The sequence below is a fragment of the Cajanus cajan genome, chromosome 10, assembly GCF_000230855.2.
Source record: "Cajanus cajan strain Asha chromosome 10, NIPB_CcT2T_4, whole genome shotgun sequence".
Taxonomy (NCBI): Eukaryota; Viridiplantae; Streptophyta; class Magnoliopsida; order Fabales; family Fabaceae; genus Cajanus; species Cajanus cajan.
In genome coordinates, this window is record NC_138526.1 from 52811643 (window position 1) to 52830815 (window position 19173).

Below are 19173 nucleotides of genomic sequence, written 5' to 3' on the forward strand. Positions count from 1 at the left end.
AAATTCATATGAAATTTCAATCCATTACACATCAAATTTGGTTATCTCATTCGGTTTCTTTCTCTTCTTATTTCTTTATTTTTGATTCTCTCTCTTTTATTATTAATTTCTCTCTTTTGTCTCTTTTTTTAAAATTTTTTTTCTCTCTCTCTCTTCTTTTCTTTTTCTTTTTTATTCATCTCTTTCACGACCTCTACAAAGTCTTTTTTTTTTTGAAGCAATCTACAAAGTCTTTTTAAAATTCATAAAAATTTATAAAACTTTTTTATACTAAAATTTTCATTTCAAATCTCAATTCAATATACTTCCTAAAATTATTTAATTTATTTTATAAAAATAGCACAAATTAATATTTAAAATATATTTAAAATTGATGATGGTATAAATTGATGAGAAGAGAGTTGGAGAAGCAGAGGAGAATGGAGGGCGAGGGAGAGTTGAACCAGGCAGTGCAGCAGCAGCTGAATCTGAAGCAGGTGAAGAGCCGCGCTCTGAGTCTCTTCAAAGCCATCTCTCGTATTCTCGAAGATTTCGACGTCTACGCTCGCACCAACACCACTCCCAAATGGCAAGACATTCTCGGCCAATACTCCATGGTCAACCTCGAGCTTTTCAACATCGTCGACGACATGAAGAAGGTCTCCAAGGCCTTCATTGTCCATCCCAAGAACGTTAACGCCGAAAATGCCACCAGTATGTTATTCCTCAACCTCTCTCAAATTAAACCTTATCTTAACCATTCCTTCATTCTTTGCAGTACTGCCTGTTATGCTTTCCTCAAAACTCCTCCCTGAAATGGAGACGGACGACATCTCTAAGAGAGATCAATTGCTTCAGGGGATGCAAAACCTCCCAATTGCTACTCAAATTGACAAATTGAAGGTAATTTCGAATTCCGTTAACCTAACCTAACCTAGATCCATCCATGTTTCATGGATGATTTTTTTTTTGTTTGCAGGCCAGAATTGATATGATTGCAGCAGCCTGCGAAGGTGCTGAAAAAGTCTTGGCTGACACTCGCAAAGCCTATTGCTTTGGAACTCGTCAAGGCCCAGCCATTGCCCCCACTCTGGACAAGGGTCAGGCTGCCAAAATTCAAGAACAAGAAAATCTACTCCGTGCTGCTGTCAATGCTGGTGACGGTAATTCTACTATTTTGCACTGCTACCATTTATTTGAATGTGGACTCGAGTACAACATGTTTCTGACTAGCTTTCTATGAAGGAAGCTTTTTGTTTGTTGAAACTCATATCGCTCACTCTCTTGCCTCGCTATTGTCTTATGGAACTGCGTGCAGCATTACGGATACCAGGAGACCAGAGACAGATCACTACTGCACCCCCAATGCATTTGGCTGATGCACTTCCTGTCAATGAGGCTGCACAATCTTTTCCTGATGGATCTAGTAACAGTTAATCACTCTGAACTGTTCTTGTAAAATACATTGTGGATAATTATTACCATTGGATTTTATCATTTTTTTTAATCATTACTTTCAGATCTGTTTATGAAGAGTACCCCAATGCCATCAAACAACATGGGTGGCCAGAATTCGTTGTTACAGGTTTGGCCATTGACATTTCCATTAAGGTTTTTTATCTGGATATTCAGTTTTGTATTGGTGGTCCTTTTCACTTTTGGATTTTTGGTACTGTGATGAGAATAAAGGATTTTGGGGTTCTTATGATTTTTGGACGCTCTTGCTTTAACATTATTTTGCATTCAAGTTTGCGTGTTCACTTTCTTGACTTGAAGTGTCCCTGTTTTATAGTTTCATATTTAATTGTTAGATTTGAGAACCCAGCCCATCCATATTTGGTTGAAGGGTATTAGGCTGTGTTGATTCCTCATTTTAACTTTATTTAGCCTTCCTTAGTTGATATTTACCATTCATGCACTCTCCTTGTTGCTGAACTTTAAACCTATGGGATTAGAACTAGTTACTTCATTTGGTGGTTTGAAATTTTGAATATTATTCTAGTTGTATTTTTTTTTTTTTTTATCTTTTCAATTCTCACTTGATTCTACTCCTAATATAGACATCTGGAGCACAACTTCTGGGAAGATCAGCAGCGTCTCCTTCTGCTGCAACCAGCACCACTACTTTTGACAATACAACAGCTTCACCAATCCCATATGCTAATTCACCTAGGTCTTCTACACATATGATGAATACACCATCCCCTCAACAACAAACCCCACAACAGCAGCAACAACAGCCACCAGTGCAGCAGCAGCAACGGCAGAAACTGATGCAGTTACCTCAACAGCAGCAGCAACAACTTCTTGCTCAGCAGCAACAGTACAGGCAATCTGCAATGCAAGGACTGGGACAGGTAAATTTTTTAAGATATGTATTTGGCTTTGAGTGAATACATCCTCAATTTAATCATAAAGACTGGTTAGAGTATATTATTCATATGGTTCTTGACTTTATTAAGTTTAATAATCATTTTGTGTACTAGATTCTCACTTTGACATATGTTAAAAATTTCTTTAGAATTTAGATATCAATTTTGGCCTATTTATAGAGAAAACCATAGTTTTGAAACTGATCAGTTCAGACAAGTTTACCTAGGAATCAGTCCTTTGGGGCTGGTCCATTCATGGCTTTAAAACCGGTGTATTGAGAACCGGACACAGTTCAGTGCTAGTCTGCTAAAATAGCAATGAACCAGTTAAATCACATGAATCAACCATGGTTTGACTGAATGGACTAGCTAGTTTAGCAAGCAAAATTACACAAAAGTGTGTAGCAAAGGTGTCAAACTTTGGCTTTACACATGATGTTCTAAAGTTTCAGCAACTTTCTAGAGGTGCAATGCTTCATAATGTTCTGTTTTAAAAATTTTACCTTGTTGCACTTATTTGCAATACGCAAATATGGAAGTGGGTAGGATGTAAAACAGCTCAAACCACTCCTGGAATGTATGACCTTTGAAAATATGAGCTAAACATAACTTTATAAAGATTTTATGAACTAGAATGAACAAAATGGGAGTAGAAGAGAAGAGAACATAGCTGAAAAAAGTCATTAATTATCTTCAGAAGATTCCTTTTATGATGACTTGTCGCTGGCTTTCACATCATCTTGATGATTGATGAGCCTTCTGATTGACAACATTTTTTACTTGGGAGTCTTCCTACGCATCATAAACTTTTTAAACATATTATATTTATTCTCTAATCTCTAAGTTCATTCCACTATTTTTACTTGGTTGATTTCCTTTCAAACTTTGAATACTGTCTTTTCCAAACATTCTTAAGCAAAATATTAATACCATTAAATTATAAACACTTTAGACTTTAATCAGAATGTTTGCTAACATTAAAACCGATGTTCAAGAGGGTCTTTGACTCTACAGCCTTCTACCAAATAGATGCTTTGTTGCTTATATGGCTTAGGAAAACAAGGGGGTTGTAGAAGAAAAGTGAAAGGGCTTATTTGTGCTTCACTTAATTAAAATTGTCTTGTGAGTTTGTCTGTTTCTGTGTTATATGAGGTATATACAATTATTCTCACACACTTCAATAACTTCTTTGGATATTTATTTTACAAAATTTAGTATTGGACTGAAAGTTCCTATCATATAGTTTATATGTATAAAATTTTACTTTGATCTAAATTTAGTATTGCATTAATATTCATAAAGATTAACATTATATTATATATACTTTCAAAATATATGGAAATAAAAATCATTTGATTATATTCTTATTCAATTTTTACAAGATTGGATACAAATAATCATTATTCGTATTCAACTTTTACAAGGTTGTATACAAACAATCAAGGTAATGGATACTTATAATTCCATGGATTCTATACAAATTTATGAATAATGTAAGAATGCCATGTCTTAAACTGCTGTAACTTGTTCCCTCTTTTCTATCTCTCTCTCTCCTTGTTTGTTTGTTTCAAGATGCTAGTAAATTGAGTAATCTATAAAAAAGAAAAAAGTCTGAGTGCATACTGTTTGGAAAGTTTAATCACCATGAGTACATGCATGGACACATTAATGGCCAAGTAGAAATTAAATTATTCTTTATTTGTTGTATCTTTCTCTTCTACTTTTTGGTGGTAACAAGCTTGATTTTGTCCTCAGTTGCACGGACAACATCAGATGCAATTTTCTCAACCACTTGGGCATCAGCAATTTCAGGGTAGGCAGCTGCCTTCAGGACATGTTCAGCATGGCATTGGTCAAAGCCAACTCAATCAAGGAAATCAAATGACTCGATTAAGCCAGTTTTCCGGTCCTGCTAACAGTGCACTATTCAGTGCTGCTCAAACAACACCTAATACCCAAATGGTATGATAGTTATGTAATTTAATTTATTCAAATAGCATTTTTTTACTATTACTATATATATAATGAACAGATAACTGCAGGAGGAAATAATAGCTAATTTATTGAATTACTTTGACTATCTGTTGGTAGTGTGTTGCTTTCCTCTTGTCCTACTCTGTACTTCTTTAAGGGAAAGTCAGCTTCATAAGTAATTAAATAAATTAAAAGGAAGAAAGAAACTTCTTTGAAGGAGGACTATTTTTTGGAGTCTGTATCATAGAACACAAATATGACTCATTGTTCACTGTGTGTTTGTTTGTTTCTTTTTTCTGCATTAAATTTCATCAGTAACTCCTTATGTCCTTCGTGTTTGCTTGTGTGAATATTGTTTGTTTGTTTCTTGCAAACCTCTTTGGAAGAGGGAAATTCATCATACATGTGTATTAGTCATGTGGCCGCTTGTAATTATTTGAATTCTGTGTTGCTGCTAGTATATTGAGTGGATATGGCTTTTCAAATGCTTTAGCACAAACATTCTTAACTGTATTAGTTGATTTTACAACAAAGCTATGTCTTCTATCATGTTTGTGGTGTGACCAATATATGATGCTAGTGTTAAACAGATGGAAAACAGACAACCTTATCTGATTTCCCTTTTACAATGTTATGGTGGGGAGTTTGTCATCTTTCCTGTAAGGCTGGAGCATCCCTCTGGCAGAGGGATTTTCGTTGGCTTCTTGGTTGAGGAAAATGGGCTGTGATAAAGAAGTTTTGTTGAAAATGGAATTACATTTGATGGTGCAGAATCTGTGGTCTGACAAAGCCATAGAAATAGCATTTTCTTTCAGCTAGAACATTAGCTTGAAAGTATGCGGGGTGAAAACCATTCTTTATTTTAATTGAAATGGAGCTTTATGAAATGTCTACATAGTACAGTTCTTTTGAGATCAAATATAACCATATGTACCTGGATGTGATTTATGTATTTTGGGATGTGGTTTCTTGCTTGCTGTTTGAAAAGCTTATTTTTCTGGATCTTTGATGATGTTCTGTTGCTCTGTTTCTCTGTGTTCCCCTTACTGTTAATGCACTTTCTTTCAACAATGACTTTTATGATGATTTTTGCTTCAAAATATCAGATTCCAAACGTTTCTGGCACATTAACTTCACAGTCTTTTCTCTCACGGGTGCAGGTTTGTCTTTGATGTTCTCTGCCTTTTGGATAATCCCGATATGTCTCATTGTTCTATTGCAGTATAAATTTTGTTGGATTATAATGAAACAAGAAAATAAGTCAAATGAACTTATGATGAAATGATCTATCTGTGTTCTGGGCATGTTTTCGTACTCCATTATTCAGTCCTAGTAAAGTTTGGTCACTGATTGGGGACTAAATGATAGGCAGCTTTTGGGGGCTGCTCTGATTTGCAAATTTATGAAATTGATATTTTAATTTGGGCAACTTTTATTCTGTTTTATTTTTTTGAAATTTTATGACAATTTTCAATATGACATCTTTCATTTTACAAAAGGATTGGCTGGTCTTCCCTGTGAATCACTTTAAGTTGGCCGTTTTCTTGGATAAAATTTTGATCATCCGTTTATTTTGTTTTTCATCATCTGTAAAGAATGAATAGTTGTCTCGGTTTGCTTTTGGTTAACTTCAAATCATATGAGGATAACATATTCAAACTTGTTCTACATTTATTATTTCCTCAGTTTGGATTATCTGGAAACAACCCTCAGCGAAGTCATGCTTCCCAAATGTTGAGTGACCAGAGTATGAACTTTATCCCGGATATCTTTATTTTTTCATTCATTAGTTGTGGAACCTGGGTGTTTAGTCTGCATTCCTTGAAAGGGTTGTGATGCAACCTGGTGCCTTCTATTTGTGTGTGACTTATTACTTAATCATAACTGTGGGGTTTACCTTGCAGTGTTTAACATGGGAGGTGGCAATCCTGGTGGTATGATGTCCATACAGCAGCAGCAGCAACAACAGCAACAACATGGTTCACAAGCATTTGGTAGCATGGCATCAAATGCTCAGAATCTACAATCTGGGATGGTGACACTTCAAAACGCACAACAGAATCACCCCAATTTCTCTCAACAGAGGCAGCAAAATCCACAGTGATTAGGATTCGGCACGGATGGTTTTGGTTTAGAAATATGGTTCACAAAAACTGAATCAAACTTTTAATTATTTTTTGGGTTACCAAATTGTTTTTAATTTTGTTATAAAAAAAAAAAGAAAAAAGAACTGAACTGGAAAAAACTGAAAAACTGGTTAGGCTAGTTCGGTTAAAGGGTTAATTGGATTTATGCGGCAGGCTTGTATAAATGCATTACAATATTGTAAACATATATTATAATTTAGAAAATAGTTTCTGCGAAGAGCATAAAATAGCTGGTTAATTCAGAACTAAATATTCTTGCAGGGGCGATAATCGAAATCCGAGTAACTGTTGTTCATTTTTTATTATTACCAAACCCAAACATGAATGGTGTTGGACCGCTTCACCCCTATCCCCTTTCTTCATTGGAAACCATTATTACGTCTAATTTCATAGTAATATGGTCGATCATTTCACCAAAATTTTGGCACTCTTCGATTGCTGACGTTTGATTTGCCATAAATCATGATTTTAAATATGATAAATATAATTGTTGTCCATTTGATTTTCAAAAAGATTACGGGACAGGACAAAAGATGAAGATAAATTCTTTTTTTTTTTACTCAAAAAACTGAGTTTTTTTATCCCAGTTATATAAATACTCACAATCATCATTAGTGTACTCAAACAAATTTGATTGTCATCATCTTGTTATTATTATTATCATCATTATTATTTTTATTTCTCTTTTTGATTATCATAATTAATATTGTCTTTCTTTCTCTCTCTTACAAAATTTAAATTTAAGATTTTATTTAAGAGAATTGGATCCATTATTATTCATAGTATTCATCGTACTACCTTTTCATTTATGTTACAAAAATGAATAACAGGATATTTGGAGTGTCTCACCTTTTCAAACACGTTTGTAAATTTTACGGGACAAACATGATTTTGGTAAATTTTTCATGTTTGATTCCAAAAGGTGTGAATAAAGTTTTCTTTTCGTTTGATTAAAAAATACTCTCCATTTTAATATTATTATCGTTTAAGGTATTTTTAATATATAATGATGATAACAAAATTACTTAGACTTTTTATTACCAAGCTAACTCTAATAAATTTTATTGTTTAAGATTAATATACATAAATTAAGAAGTATTTAATTAATATAAATATTATCTATAACATTAATAGAGAAGATATTTTATTTTGGTGATCACATTCTTTTGGACTTTTATATACATTTACTAATTTGTTTAATTATCTTACTATTCTGAAGCTAATTACACTTTTTTTTTTAACTTTCTTTTCATATTTTTGCGGCTAGACATGAAGTACTTTTTTTTTACTAGTTATCTTAATTAAAATATATATACTAATTAATTAATGGTAAAGAAGAAGAAATTTTAATAGAAGATGATAAGTATATTCCGGTGTAAAAGAAAAATAATCAGAAAAACGTATAATTATTAAATGAGAATATAGTTGACAAAAATAATTTGAAAAGATCTTGAATTTCAAAACAAGAAATGTTTTGGAACATAGAAAAAACAAGAAAGTCATATGCTCAACCAAATGAAGTCTAATGTAATTTTTTTTAAAGTTAAAATGACAGTTTTACTAATATAGGTCCTTAAAACTGATTTTTTTACAAGTCTTTAAAACTGATTTTAAGAATCTAAAAAATGATATAATTTTTGATTAAAAAATAAAGTATTTAATATTTATTATATAAAATTACAGAAGAGTAATGAATATTTTGTTTTCCAATAAAAACTATCACCTTTAAATGCCGATGTTAACATTTTACTTATAAAAGAAATTATACTAGGATTAAATACAAACTTTTAAAATAAAAAATTTAAAATACATTACTTCTGTTTGCGGAATCAAATTTACTCGCCTAATCAAATTGCTATTAGAATTGGAAATAAGTTGAACATTTAACTTTATAATATTTGTTCAGTTTGTAATTCGAATTAAACTTTTATTATAGTTTGAATGCAGCTTGATTTAAATTTGCGAACAGTTCAATTTAATTCGTTAACTTCAAACATATGAACTATAAGCCAATTTTTAGTATTATACATTTTAATTTTAAATTTATTAATAAATTTCAGATAAAATAATTTTTTATTTCTTTGTAAACTTATTACAAGGTATGATTAAAAAAATATAATTATAATTAAAATCTGTAAAAAAAAAATGAGTCTACGTTATATAAAATAATAAAAAATTCAATTCATAAATGTGAAATCTTAAAGTTTCCATTTCTTCTATTATTATTAACTTTATAATTAAATTTTGAAGGATATTTCAAATTTTAATATATATATATATTAAAAAACAGAAAGAAAAAAAAGATAAATGGGTGGATTCAAGTAAGTTACCAGTTTAAACGGATTAAAAATCCGGTTTAAAATAATTAGACGCATCGATATTCAAACTTAACTGTCCAAATAAAATAAATGCAAAAGTAATTATCATTTAGGTTCAAAACTCAAAAGATAAGCTTATTTTGATTCATCTTTAATCTTTATTATTAATGCATAAAAAATTCTAGTTGAGGGTATACTCTGAAACTTCATTTTTTATATGATGTACCTAAAAAAATATTATAATATTTAAGTTATTTGTAACTTGAATAATTTTATTCATTTTGACTATAAACGAACTAAATAATATTTGAATGGTTGAATGTATAAAAAAGATACAAAAATTGAAAAGAAAAAGATAATAAATTGGATAAAAACTTTATTTGGGTAAATTAAATGTTTAAAAGGTAGAAAATCGTTGATAACATTGAGACTTGCTCAAATCGAAACCCGACTAAATTGATAAGTCATTTGGTCATGTTCGAGTCTAAATAATGCAAATCGTGAATTATATTGGTTTGAGTTATATTAGCCCAGGATTGACCGTTGATCACCTCTAATATATATATATATATATATATATATATATATATATATATATGAGGGAGTTATAATTGCATCGATGTAACTTTTACTAAGTATTACACCGCTTAATAACTTTGTATTAATTGGGAATTTTGTAGATCCAACTGTTAGATTGAAAGTTTATATCACTTTATACGTGTATATCAAATTTTGTTAAAATTGAATAACAACTGGAAGGTAATCAACATGTTCATATTTTAGTGTATTTTGAAATGAATATATTATGTCAATTTTATTTTATAAAAATGAAGTATCAAATCATCTTGGATTAATATTAAACCTTGTATATATGATCTAAGAGATATGAACTTTCAATCTAACAGTTGGATTTACAAAATTTACATTTAATATAGAGTTATAATAATACTGGTGTAACTTTTACCAAGTATTACACCGCTCAGTAACTGTTAGATTGAAAATTCATATCACTTTATATGTGTATATCAAATTTTGTTAAAATTGAACAACAACTTGAAGGTAACCAAAGTGTTCATATTTTAGTATATTTTGAAATGTATATATTACATCAATTTTATTTTATGAGACTGAAGTATCAAATCATTTTAGATTAATATAAAATTTGACATATATGATCTAAGAGATATGAACTTTTAATCTAACGATTGGATTTTCAAAATTCACATTTAATATAAAGTTATTAAGTGGTGTAACACTTAGTAAAAGTTACACCGGTGTCGTTTGAACCCTCCTCATATATAAATATGATAACGGTTTAAATGAAATTGGTATACATTTTATCGACTATTACATTGTTCAATAGTTTTAGGGGGGTGTATTGGATTAAGATTTTAAAAGACTTTTTTAGTTGAAAAAAAGTCTTGTGAATTTTAAAAGACTTTGGAAGATTTTCATGACTTTTAAAACATGCAGTAAGACTTTAAATCAGGATTTTAATGGATTATGCGAGACTTTGTAGAGTTTGTAGAATTTCATGGATTTTTGACATATGATAAGAGTTCAAGATTTTTTTTCATACATTCGAATTTAAAAAGAGTCAAAGCTAAAAATAATAAAAAAAACAACAATGTATGAATAAATAATAATAATAATAATTCTTCGTAATATCATGTCATCCTAAATAACATTATTATTATTTCTATATCTTAGATATTTAAACATTCATTTATTCAATTCAAAAAATGTTATATGGTATAAACAAACATCTCAAACTCAAGAGTTAAATGTGCTAGTTAACTATGGTAAAGACCTCTAATTTCATGATATCAATTTCAGGTTTTACCTTTCATTTTTCTTGACACGTGTTTAGGGATGACAATATGCCAAACTTTGAATATATAAATTTGGTCTGTTCTACAAAATTAAAACCTAAGCTTGATCTATTATCTTTGATAGACTTTTTTTTTATAAACCTAGCATGACCATTTTAAAGCCTGGTCCAGCCTATTAGCTTATTTAAATTATTAATATTAATTAGGTCAATAAAGTTAATTTTTAAAAATTAACAAAATTATTTTTAAAATATAGTGTACTCAATATTATTAAAATTTATTTTTTAAAAGAAATATAGAAGAAAAATTGAATCATTTTTTGTTGAAGGGAAAATTCATACGCAACCATGTATATTGATATATACTCATGCACAGATCGTAAGTTTATAAACCTATAATAAAAAAAATGTATAAAAAATATTTTAAATTTTAATAATATATTTTTATTTTATAATTTTATTTATTTATTTATATTTTTAATAATATATATATATATATATATATATATATATAAATTTTCTTATACTATATAAATAAATAGATTAACCTATCAAGTCTAACAGACTTTTCTATAAGTTTAAGTCCAACCTTTTTTAAAAGCCTAAACCTAGCCTTTTTATTAAAAAGGCTAGGCGGTACCAGACTTTAAAGAGGTCAGGCTGTAGGCCCCTGTTTAAGGATTGACTTATTCTCATCCCTACGTGCATGTTATAAAAAAATTAATACTTAAAAGTTAAAATTTCAAGTATTTTCTATGTTATATATCTAAGGAACAAGTCCAACTAAATAGAACAAAATAAAGTAAGTCAATTAAAGAGAACGGATAAAAAAATAGAGTAAGTCAATAACACGGTCATTTATGTACTAGAGTTTCACCATATAAAGGAATGAAATAAAAATAATAGTATAATATTATATATGAGCAGTAGTGCAATATTATTAGCAGAGAAAATAATGGAGAAGACAAGAGCATAGAAAAAAAAAGAGATAAAAAACTCACTTGAAAATTCTTGAAGTACTTGAAAAGTTACGTCAAACAATCCTCCAAAATCTGATGGGTTTGGATAGGATTGTTTTATGAATTTTGTATTTATAAATATTACTAAAAAGTCCTTCAAAATTTTTCTAATACAACAATTATTTAAAATTTTTATATTTTTGAATACCAATAAATTATTTTTAAATTGTAAAAAGTCTCAAATGAAAATTTTAAATGTGAAAAATTTAAAATTTACTATTAGATTAAAAGTTTTTTCGCACAAATTATATATATACAAAATTTTATATTACTCAAAGATAACTTAATAACTCATTCTTATAAAATAAATTTAACGTAATATATACATTTCAAAATATATTAAATTATGAACACTTTGATTATCTTCGAATTGATGTTTAATTTTAAGAAAAATTGATATAAATCAACAAATTTTACATTTAATATAAAATTACTAAACAATGTAATAGTTGATAAATGTTATATCGGTATCGTTCAAACTCTCGTATCTCTCTCTGTCTCTCTCTATATATATAGAGAAAAAGAAAGAGAAAGAGGATGGATCTGCTTATTTCATGAGTAAGTCTATCTAGATTTACTCCATTTAATAATTCATGTTTTACATCAAATTTCAACGATCCAACCATTGAATTAAAGTTCTTAATGCATAGATTAAATCTGCAATTTTTTACAAATTTTTTAAATCATTTGATACTTCATTTCATTAATTTAAATTAATGTACAAAATCAGTTTATGATTATCCGTCAATTTGAATTAATGAAATAAAGTATTAAATAATTTTTAAATTTTTTAAAAATTTAGACTTCATATATATATTAAGAACTTTAAATTCAATAATTAGATTGTTGAAATTTAATATAAAGTATAAGTTATTAAATATATATATATATATATATATATATATATATATATATATATATATATATATGCACACACATAAAGAGAAAGTAAGAATTCGTTTACACAATATAAATTTAAATACTCCCAAATCTAATACATTTAATAACTTTTTCTGGCAACATGAACACTGAATAACACACCTCAAAACAGACGGTTGTTCTTAGGGGGGACAATATCTCAAGATCTACCAATATGTTAATTGTTAGATTGTATCTGAAATCCTATCAAGTTATTCGAGAAAAAAAAATGTAGGAAAAATAAAATTGGTTAAGGAGATTTGTTAGATGTCGTCTACTCGGAGACTTTGGAATCCAATTGAATGCCTAAATAATAACCATTGGGAGCAGATTCTGTTGACCACTTATTTGATTCCTTGAGCTGTTCTGCGGTGTTAGGAGGATTCAAGGAAATTTGTTACAGCAACCGCAACAGCGTTGTATAAACCATTCCAACCTGTTCTTATTCAGTGAGAAAAAAAAAAAAAAAAAAGAGAAGAGGTTAGTGTTATCTTCAGCCGAAGATCCATTAAGAAAGGTGGGAAAACACCTAACTATTTGCATTTGACTGGTGGGTGAGAAATAGTTACCTGTTTGAATGAAAGGAATCTAACCTACCAGTCCAAAAGAGATTATTCGTTATGTTATGTGCATTACTTGCACTATTATAGGACAAACCGAAGCACATTATCCTAAACTACAAAATTACTCATACTATCGGTACAACATAATAATTTAACATTCAATCAAAAGTTCAACTTAATATGCAAAATAAAATTTTGAGGTGCAATTGTTACTAATAATAATATGTGTGAATGAATATAAAAGAGAAAAGGACTTACAAGTCCATGAGGCATGTAGTCTTGGATTGGAATTGTTGAGGATATTGGAGATCCAATGAAAATACCGATGGAACATCAGGACTGTCTAATGTCTTGAGCAGAAGGGGAAGATTGTCCTCAGACGGGTGTGAGGAAGAAGCATGGGAGAAAGGTGGTGAAGGAGTTGAAGATACTGAGAAGGAGTATGTCCGATTGCCTGGTCCAAAACTAATGGGGAGTGGAGAGGGAGGTGTAGGAGGTGATGATGATGTTGGAGAATCACACCCAAAATTCATATTAATCACTAAACTCTCTTTCACTTACATTCTTCTTTGCTTCGCTTGAAAATTTCTCTATCAAAGTAATATTTTCTTGGTAACAACTATCAAATTTGTAATCTAATAAGTGCATGATATGAGTTTTAGGTATAACCTAACGGTCATCATATGCCAAATTGCCAAGGCAAGTACCAACCATCAGCTAGCTAGCTACTCATTCCTTTCTTGCCTGAAACTTGCTTTGGATTGACTTTCAGCTTTGCCCCAGTTTATTGGCCTTTCCAACATGGAGATAAATTGTATTGATACTAATTTTTATTTTATTTTTTTATAAAAAGTTATAAAACAAACAGAGATAGGGGAAAAAAATTCATGCACTATTTTATGTTATAGAAAATATCGCGTGAAATTGTTGAATGAATAACGATATTCTGTTTAAATACCATTTCAATTAGTTGCAGCAAATTGAAGTTGTCTATATTTATCATTTCAATATTATAGCCGTTGAATTAAATAAGTTTCAAATTTTATAAATATTTATAAACATGATTTATTTATTAAAATTTTTTAATTTAACAGTTGAATCATTAAAAGTTAATATAAATTGAGTTACTTAATAAAATAATTCTATCCAAACTTCATCTATTTTATCATATAGATTTAAATAGATGTATAATGTAATAAAATATTAAATAATTTTTATTTTTTTAAATTTGTATATTTGATTTATTCATTAAATTCTTTTAATAAATAGATCATTATACAAATTTTTAAAAATTTGAAATATATATATATATATATATATATATATATTTTTTTTTTTTTTTAAGAGTAAGTTTTAATGCCTAGTTTACAATTTTTTTAAAAAATTTAAATACTATTTGATGCTTTGTTTTATTAATTCAAATTAATAAATAATCACAAAAGTATTTTACATGATAATTTGAATTTATATAATGAAATATCATATGATTTTTAAATTTTTTAAACTTATCTATAATTTTTTTTTAATCTAATAATTAGATCATTAAAATTTAATATAAAACATGAAATATTAGATATAATAAGTGTAAAATTTTAAAAATCCTCTTTGTATAGTGTGAAAAAATTCATTTACTCTTAAAATAAATCTATTTGAACTTATCTCACTCAATAACTCATACTTTACATCAAATTTTAACAATTAAACCAATAAATATTAAAAGTTCTTAATATATAAATTTAACATATAAAATATTTATATAATTATCTGTCAATTTTAATTAATAAAACAAAACTTCATATTGCTTTTAAACTTACCTCCTCTCCCCTTCTTTCATTGCAACAAACACCATTAAAATGGAGGTAATACTCTTCATCTTTTAATTATTAAAATCTAATTATTATACAACTAGTGAAATTAGTGGAATTAAAGATATTTAATTTTACTAGTTTATTTAATAAAGATATTTAAAAATTACCAATACTTATTAAATCAACAAGTGTTACACCTAATCCTCAAATCTTAAGATCTTAAACTTGAATCTTGAATTTATAAAAATAATTAATTTTTAAATTATTTATTATTTAAAAATTTAAAAATAAAATCAACTAAAAATATGCATATCGAATTGATTTTTATATATGTTGTAGATATTATATTTTAAGTTTTTTTTTGGTACACATACTTTTTTAAGTTTAATTACATTTTTATGTCATCATGATTGACTATTATTATTATTATTATTATTATTATTATTATTATTATTACAATACAATTTAATAATATTCTAGATCGACATATTGAACCTACCTTAAACCAACCTATCAAGTATTAACCCAATATATTAAAGTCAACATATTGACATTACTATTTTTTTGGGTACATATAGAGAGAAAAAACAAAAACAAGATGTTTAAACACAAACTAGAGTCTCATGTAAGGAACCCCCACGGACTGAGCTAACAGTAGAGTACGTAAAAACAAGGGTGCCTCATTGAGTAACTACCGGGCCTTCCGCTTGAACCGTACCACGTTTTGCAAGTGCATCAGCGCATATGTCACCCTCCTTAAAGGAATGAGACTGCGAGCACTCCCACTCTTTGCCCAAGTAATTTTTGATCTCCAAAAGCTCATTCGCATATAAAAGAGCATGCGCGCTATTTCATGGTTAAGTACTCAAGGTTACTAAAACATTGTTATGAAAAAAAAAAAATGAAAAAAAAAGCTGCTAGCAGCTAAACTAAAGACGCCATTTTCAAATTATTATATTCTCGAAGCAGATATAAGCTTTGAGGAGCATCCAAGATAATAAAGCAAATAGATATTTTATTCATGGCAAATAAATTCCGACTGTACCTTAAAAAGACAGACGTCAATGGAGGAGGTAATATTGACGGTATCCCTTGCAACATCATATATGAACAGTGTGACAAAGCAATCAATCTGATGTAACACAAAATAGCGCAAGCATAAAAAATACTGCTAACAATTCACTTCCTTTCGATAGACACTGAAAATAGTTATGAAAGCTAAAATGAGAAACTGATAATGCATTTAGAAAGATTATACCTTTGCCCGGCCTTTTTCTCACTATCTCATCCCAGCTTATATCAAGAAAATATATGGATGATGCATAAACAATACAACAATTTTCGTGCAGTCTTTCTTTTGTGCAAACTATCTGCAAGAACAAGTGATTGCGCGGAGGCAGCAATCTATTGGACATTGACTACAATAATCACAAGGCAAGTAAACTTGCTCGGGATAAGATCCATCTTTCTTTGGAGAGTAAACTAGTTGACAAAAAAAACATAGAAGATTATCAGTCAGGGATGTGAAACAAACTTAAAAATTTGAGGCAAGCTATATAAAAAAAAAAAAAAGTCATGAAGGTAACAATAAAAACATATCATCAAAGATACCATGAAATATTCAAAACTTAAGAGTTCCAATCAAATATGTCACAGTTAATAAAATGCATGCAATCTTGCTGAGAGCACGCCAAAACCAAGGACCAAAAAATTACAGGGGATGGGTAAAGCTCTACTATTTGCCAGAATATGATAACACCCATTCACCCTTCCTCCTCCACAAAAAAATACAAAGAAAAGGGTAAGATATACTAACTATTACCAGGGCGTGGATATTAATGAATTTCACGGTATAGAAATTGAATGAACCCTTCAAGCAGAAGTTGGGTACATGGTTAACATAAGAGTTCAACCAACTGAAGCAGCTACATCTGACAGATCTTCAGAACTGGATGCATCCAGAATTTGGTTCCATTCTGTATTTGCTTCTGCCTGATGTTTATGTTTTGTTTGTACACATTCAGTATGCCTGCCAAAGTTTAACTCATGCAATGCCTTGGGAGATAATAACTTCAAATCTCTCATCTCAGCCAACAATTTGAAAGCGGAAAGATACAGATCTGATCTACATGCATATTTACATAAGTTGAAGAAATTTGTGTCACTCAGCTGTATCCTTGAATCAACCATCTCTTGCAGAATCTGTTTTATCATCTGGAGATCTCTTTCTTTACAAAAAGCAAAAAGAATCATATTACAGGTATGGACACTGGGTTTCAGACCATTGTCCTTCATCCGGTCATACAATGTGGAAGCCTCTTGAGTTCTTCCACCTCTAAGTAGTGCACAGATGCCAACTGTGTACGCTACATTGTCAAGTGGATATTTATTCATGACTGCAAATTTGAAAACACCGGCAGCCTTGTGATACTTTCCGGCCTTTATAAGCTCACCTGTTATTACAGTATGGATGTGAGCATCAGTATCATGATAACTCATAACAACACCACGGTACACATTAACTGCTTCATCAAATCTTCTAGCGGCACAGAGCGCACTCAGTAATCCAGCAAAACTATATTTATCTGGCACAAAACCTTCATGAATCATATGGTCAAAGAATCCAACAGCAAGAGAAGGAAGCTCGGCCTTGGTAAGAGAGCTTAAAAGAGCATTACAGAACACTAAATCAGCATCTATCTGTCTGGAGACTAGAATTAGATCGGGTAAGAGATAAAACTTTCTGGAGAGACAGATTGCGGATAACAATGAAGTAAAGGTATAAGAATCAGGTTTGAAGTTTCGCTCTGATAAACTGAGAAAAACTTGAATTGCATCCTGGCACCTTCCGGCCTTGGAAAGGCAATGAATTAATACATTACAAAGAATTAAATCTGGAATTTGGCCAGCAGATAACATTGCATTAAACAAACGAAAAGCACGGGTTACCATGTTGGAATGCATTAGAGCCTTAAATAAGTTGGTATATGTTACAATATTAGGAGAACAACCGGTCAGAAGCATATTGTGGAAGAGGTTGGTAGCAACATGAAGGCGACCCGATTTACAGTAATTGTGGATGAGAATAGTCCAAATATTGACAGAGAAATTGATCCCCAGTGCAGTCATGAGAGCCAAGAGCTGATAAGCCTGCGGTAATGCATTAATCTTGCAGAGAGAATTGAGAAGCGTCTGAAATGTGAGAGGAGGGGGAGAATAGCCGGCCCTGAGCATAAGCCTAAGAATGCGAGTGATGTGAGGGAGATGGTTCAGGTTGGAAAGATGGAGAAGTGCAATGTTGAAGGTGAAGAAATTAGGGGGGTGGGAATGATTGAAAAGGGAGAGAGTGACAGCCACATGGGGCTTCCCAATCCTAAAGAGAACGTCCATAAGCAAATTACGAGCAAAGGTGTCGGGGACAAAGGTGTAAGCGGCTTGCATATGGTGATAAGCCTCAAAGAGCATTCCATACATACCTGCACGCCAGTAAATCCTGAGAAACACCAACTGAGATTTAGGGTTTGTAAGACACCCACAGCCGATGCTCTCCAACTCGGAGAGAATGGCTGGGGCGGTGTTGTAGCGCTCAGAGAGGCGGCGGAGCACGGTGACCATGTCATCCAAGGCGACTGTGTCGGGGTGCCGCCGCTGGGCTGACCACAGGAAAAGGGAGAGGGCGACCAAATCAGATGGACTTCTCGACAACGTCCACTTCACTTTCCCTTTCTGCTTCTGCGATGAATAATCGCATTGGTGACACAAACACACGACACAACCACCCACTCTTTGTGTTCTTTTCAATCTCAATCCTATTCGTATTCCCGTTGATGCCCACAACCAGCTCCATATCATTTCCCACAATTCCAAACCCTAACTATTCAAACATATTTGCTGCTTTGAGTTCAGGATGCTGTCAATGTTGAGCATCCTCATTCAGGGATTCCACCATTCACCACTCCCTTCCTTAAAAAAAATAAAATAAAAAATAAAATAAAAAATAAAAATTCAATTGTATTTTTATCTCTTGCAATTGTACAATTTTAGTTCTTAGAATTTTAATTGAGTAATTTTAGTTCTTAAAAAATTATAATTGTGTAATTTTAGTCTCTTAATTTTTAATTGAATAATTTTAATCTCTTAAATATTATAATTGTGCAATTTTAGTATTTTTTTATTATTAAAATTTAATAATTTTAAAATTTTAATATACACATATATATATATATATATATTATTTTAAAATT

At 30.3% G+C, this 19173-nt stretch overlaps 2 protein-coding genes and 1 long non-coding RNA gene across 4 annotated transcripts; 1 reads left to right on the plus strand and 2 right to left on the minus strand.

Annotated features, from left to right (window-relative positions):
- Positions 1-374: 374 nt before the first annotated feature.
- MED8 (mediator subunit 8) lies at positions 375-6699 on the plus strand. Of its 2 annotated transcripts, XM_020376679.3 has the most exons (10): positions 375-693; positions 758-882; positions 959-1142; positions 1298-1411; positions 1500-1564; positions 2040-2336; positions 4107-4313; positions 5432-5485; positions 6012-6072; positions 6230-6699. In XM_020376679.3, the coding sequence occupies exons 1-10, from the start codon at positions 390-392 to the stop codon at positions 6427-6429; spliced, it is 1611 nt and encodes a 536-aa protein (XP_020232268.1). In that variant the 5' UTR covers positions 375-389; the 3' UTR covers positions 6430-6699. The 2 variants fall into 2 exon arrangements, with proteins under 2 accessions (XP_020232268.1, XP_020232269.1); XM_020376680.3 differs by lacking the exon at positions 5432-5485.
- Positions 6700-12610: 5911 nt separating this feature from the next.
- Positions 12611-14358, minus strand: LOC109812678 (uncharacterized). The gene is made up of 2 exons (XR_002240935.3): positions 13380-14358; positions 12611-12994 (listed from the first exon to the last, which is right to left on the minus strand). It is a non-coding gene; the product is annotated as an uncharacterized LOC109812678 (long non-coding RNA).
- A 1071-nt stretch (positions 14359-15429) lies between these two features.
- Positions 15430-18877, minus strand: LOC109812690 (Pentatricopeptide repeat (PPR) superfamily protein). The gene is made up of 4 exons (XM_020376710.3): positions 16752-18877; positions 16188-16411; positions 15975-16061; positions 15430-15775 (listed from the first exon to the last, which is right to left on the minus strand). The coding sequence occupies exon 1, from the start codon at positions 18779-18781 to the stop codon at positions 16838-16840; it is 1944 nt and encodes a 647-aa protein (XP_020232299.1). The 5' UTR covers positions 18782-18877; the 3' UTR covers positions 15430-15775; positions 15975-16061; positions 16188-16411; positions 16752-16837.
- Between the last annotated feature and the right edge of the window lie 296 nt (positions 18878-19173).

Bases quoted from the DNA above. Each gene is read 5' to 3' on its own strand.
- LOC109812690 (XM_020376710.3), bottom strand. From the start codon at position 18,781: ATGATATGGAGCTGGTTGTGGGCATCAACGGGAATACGAATAGGATTG.
- MED8 (XM_020376679.3), top strand. From the start codon at position 390: ATGAGAAGAGAGTTGGAGAAGCAGAGGAGAATGGAGGGCGAGGGAGAG. The intron at 883-958 runs GTAATTTCGAAT...TTTTGTTTGCAG, and splicing joins CTCAAATTGACAAATTGAAG to GCCAGAATTGATATGATTGC. The intron at 2,337-4,106 runs GTAAATTTTTTA...TTTTGTCCTCAG, and splicing joins CAATGCAAGGACTGGGACAG to TTGCACGGACAACATCAGAT.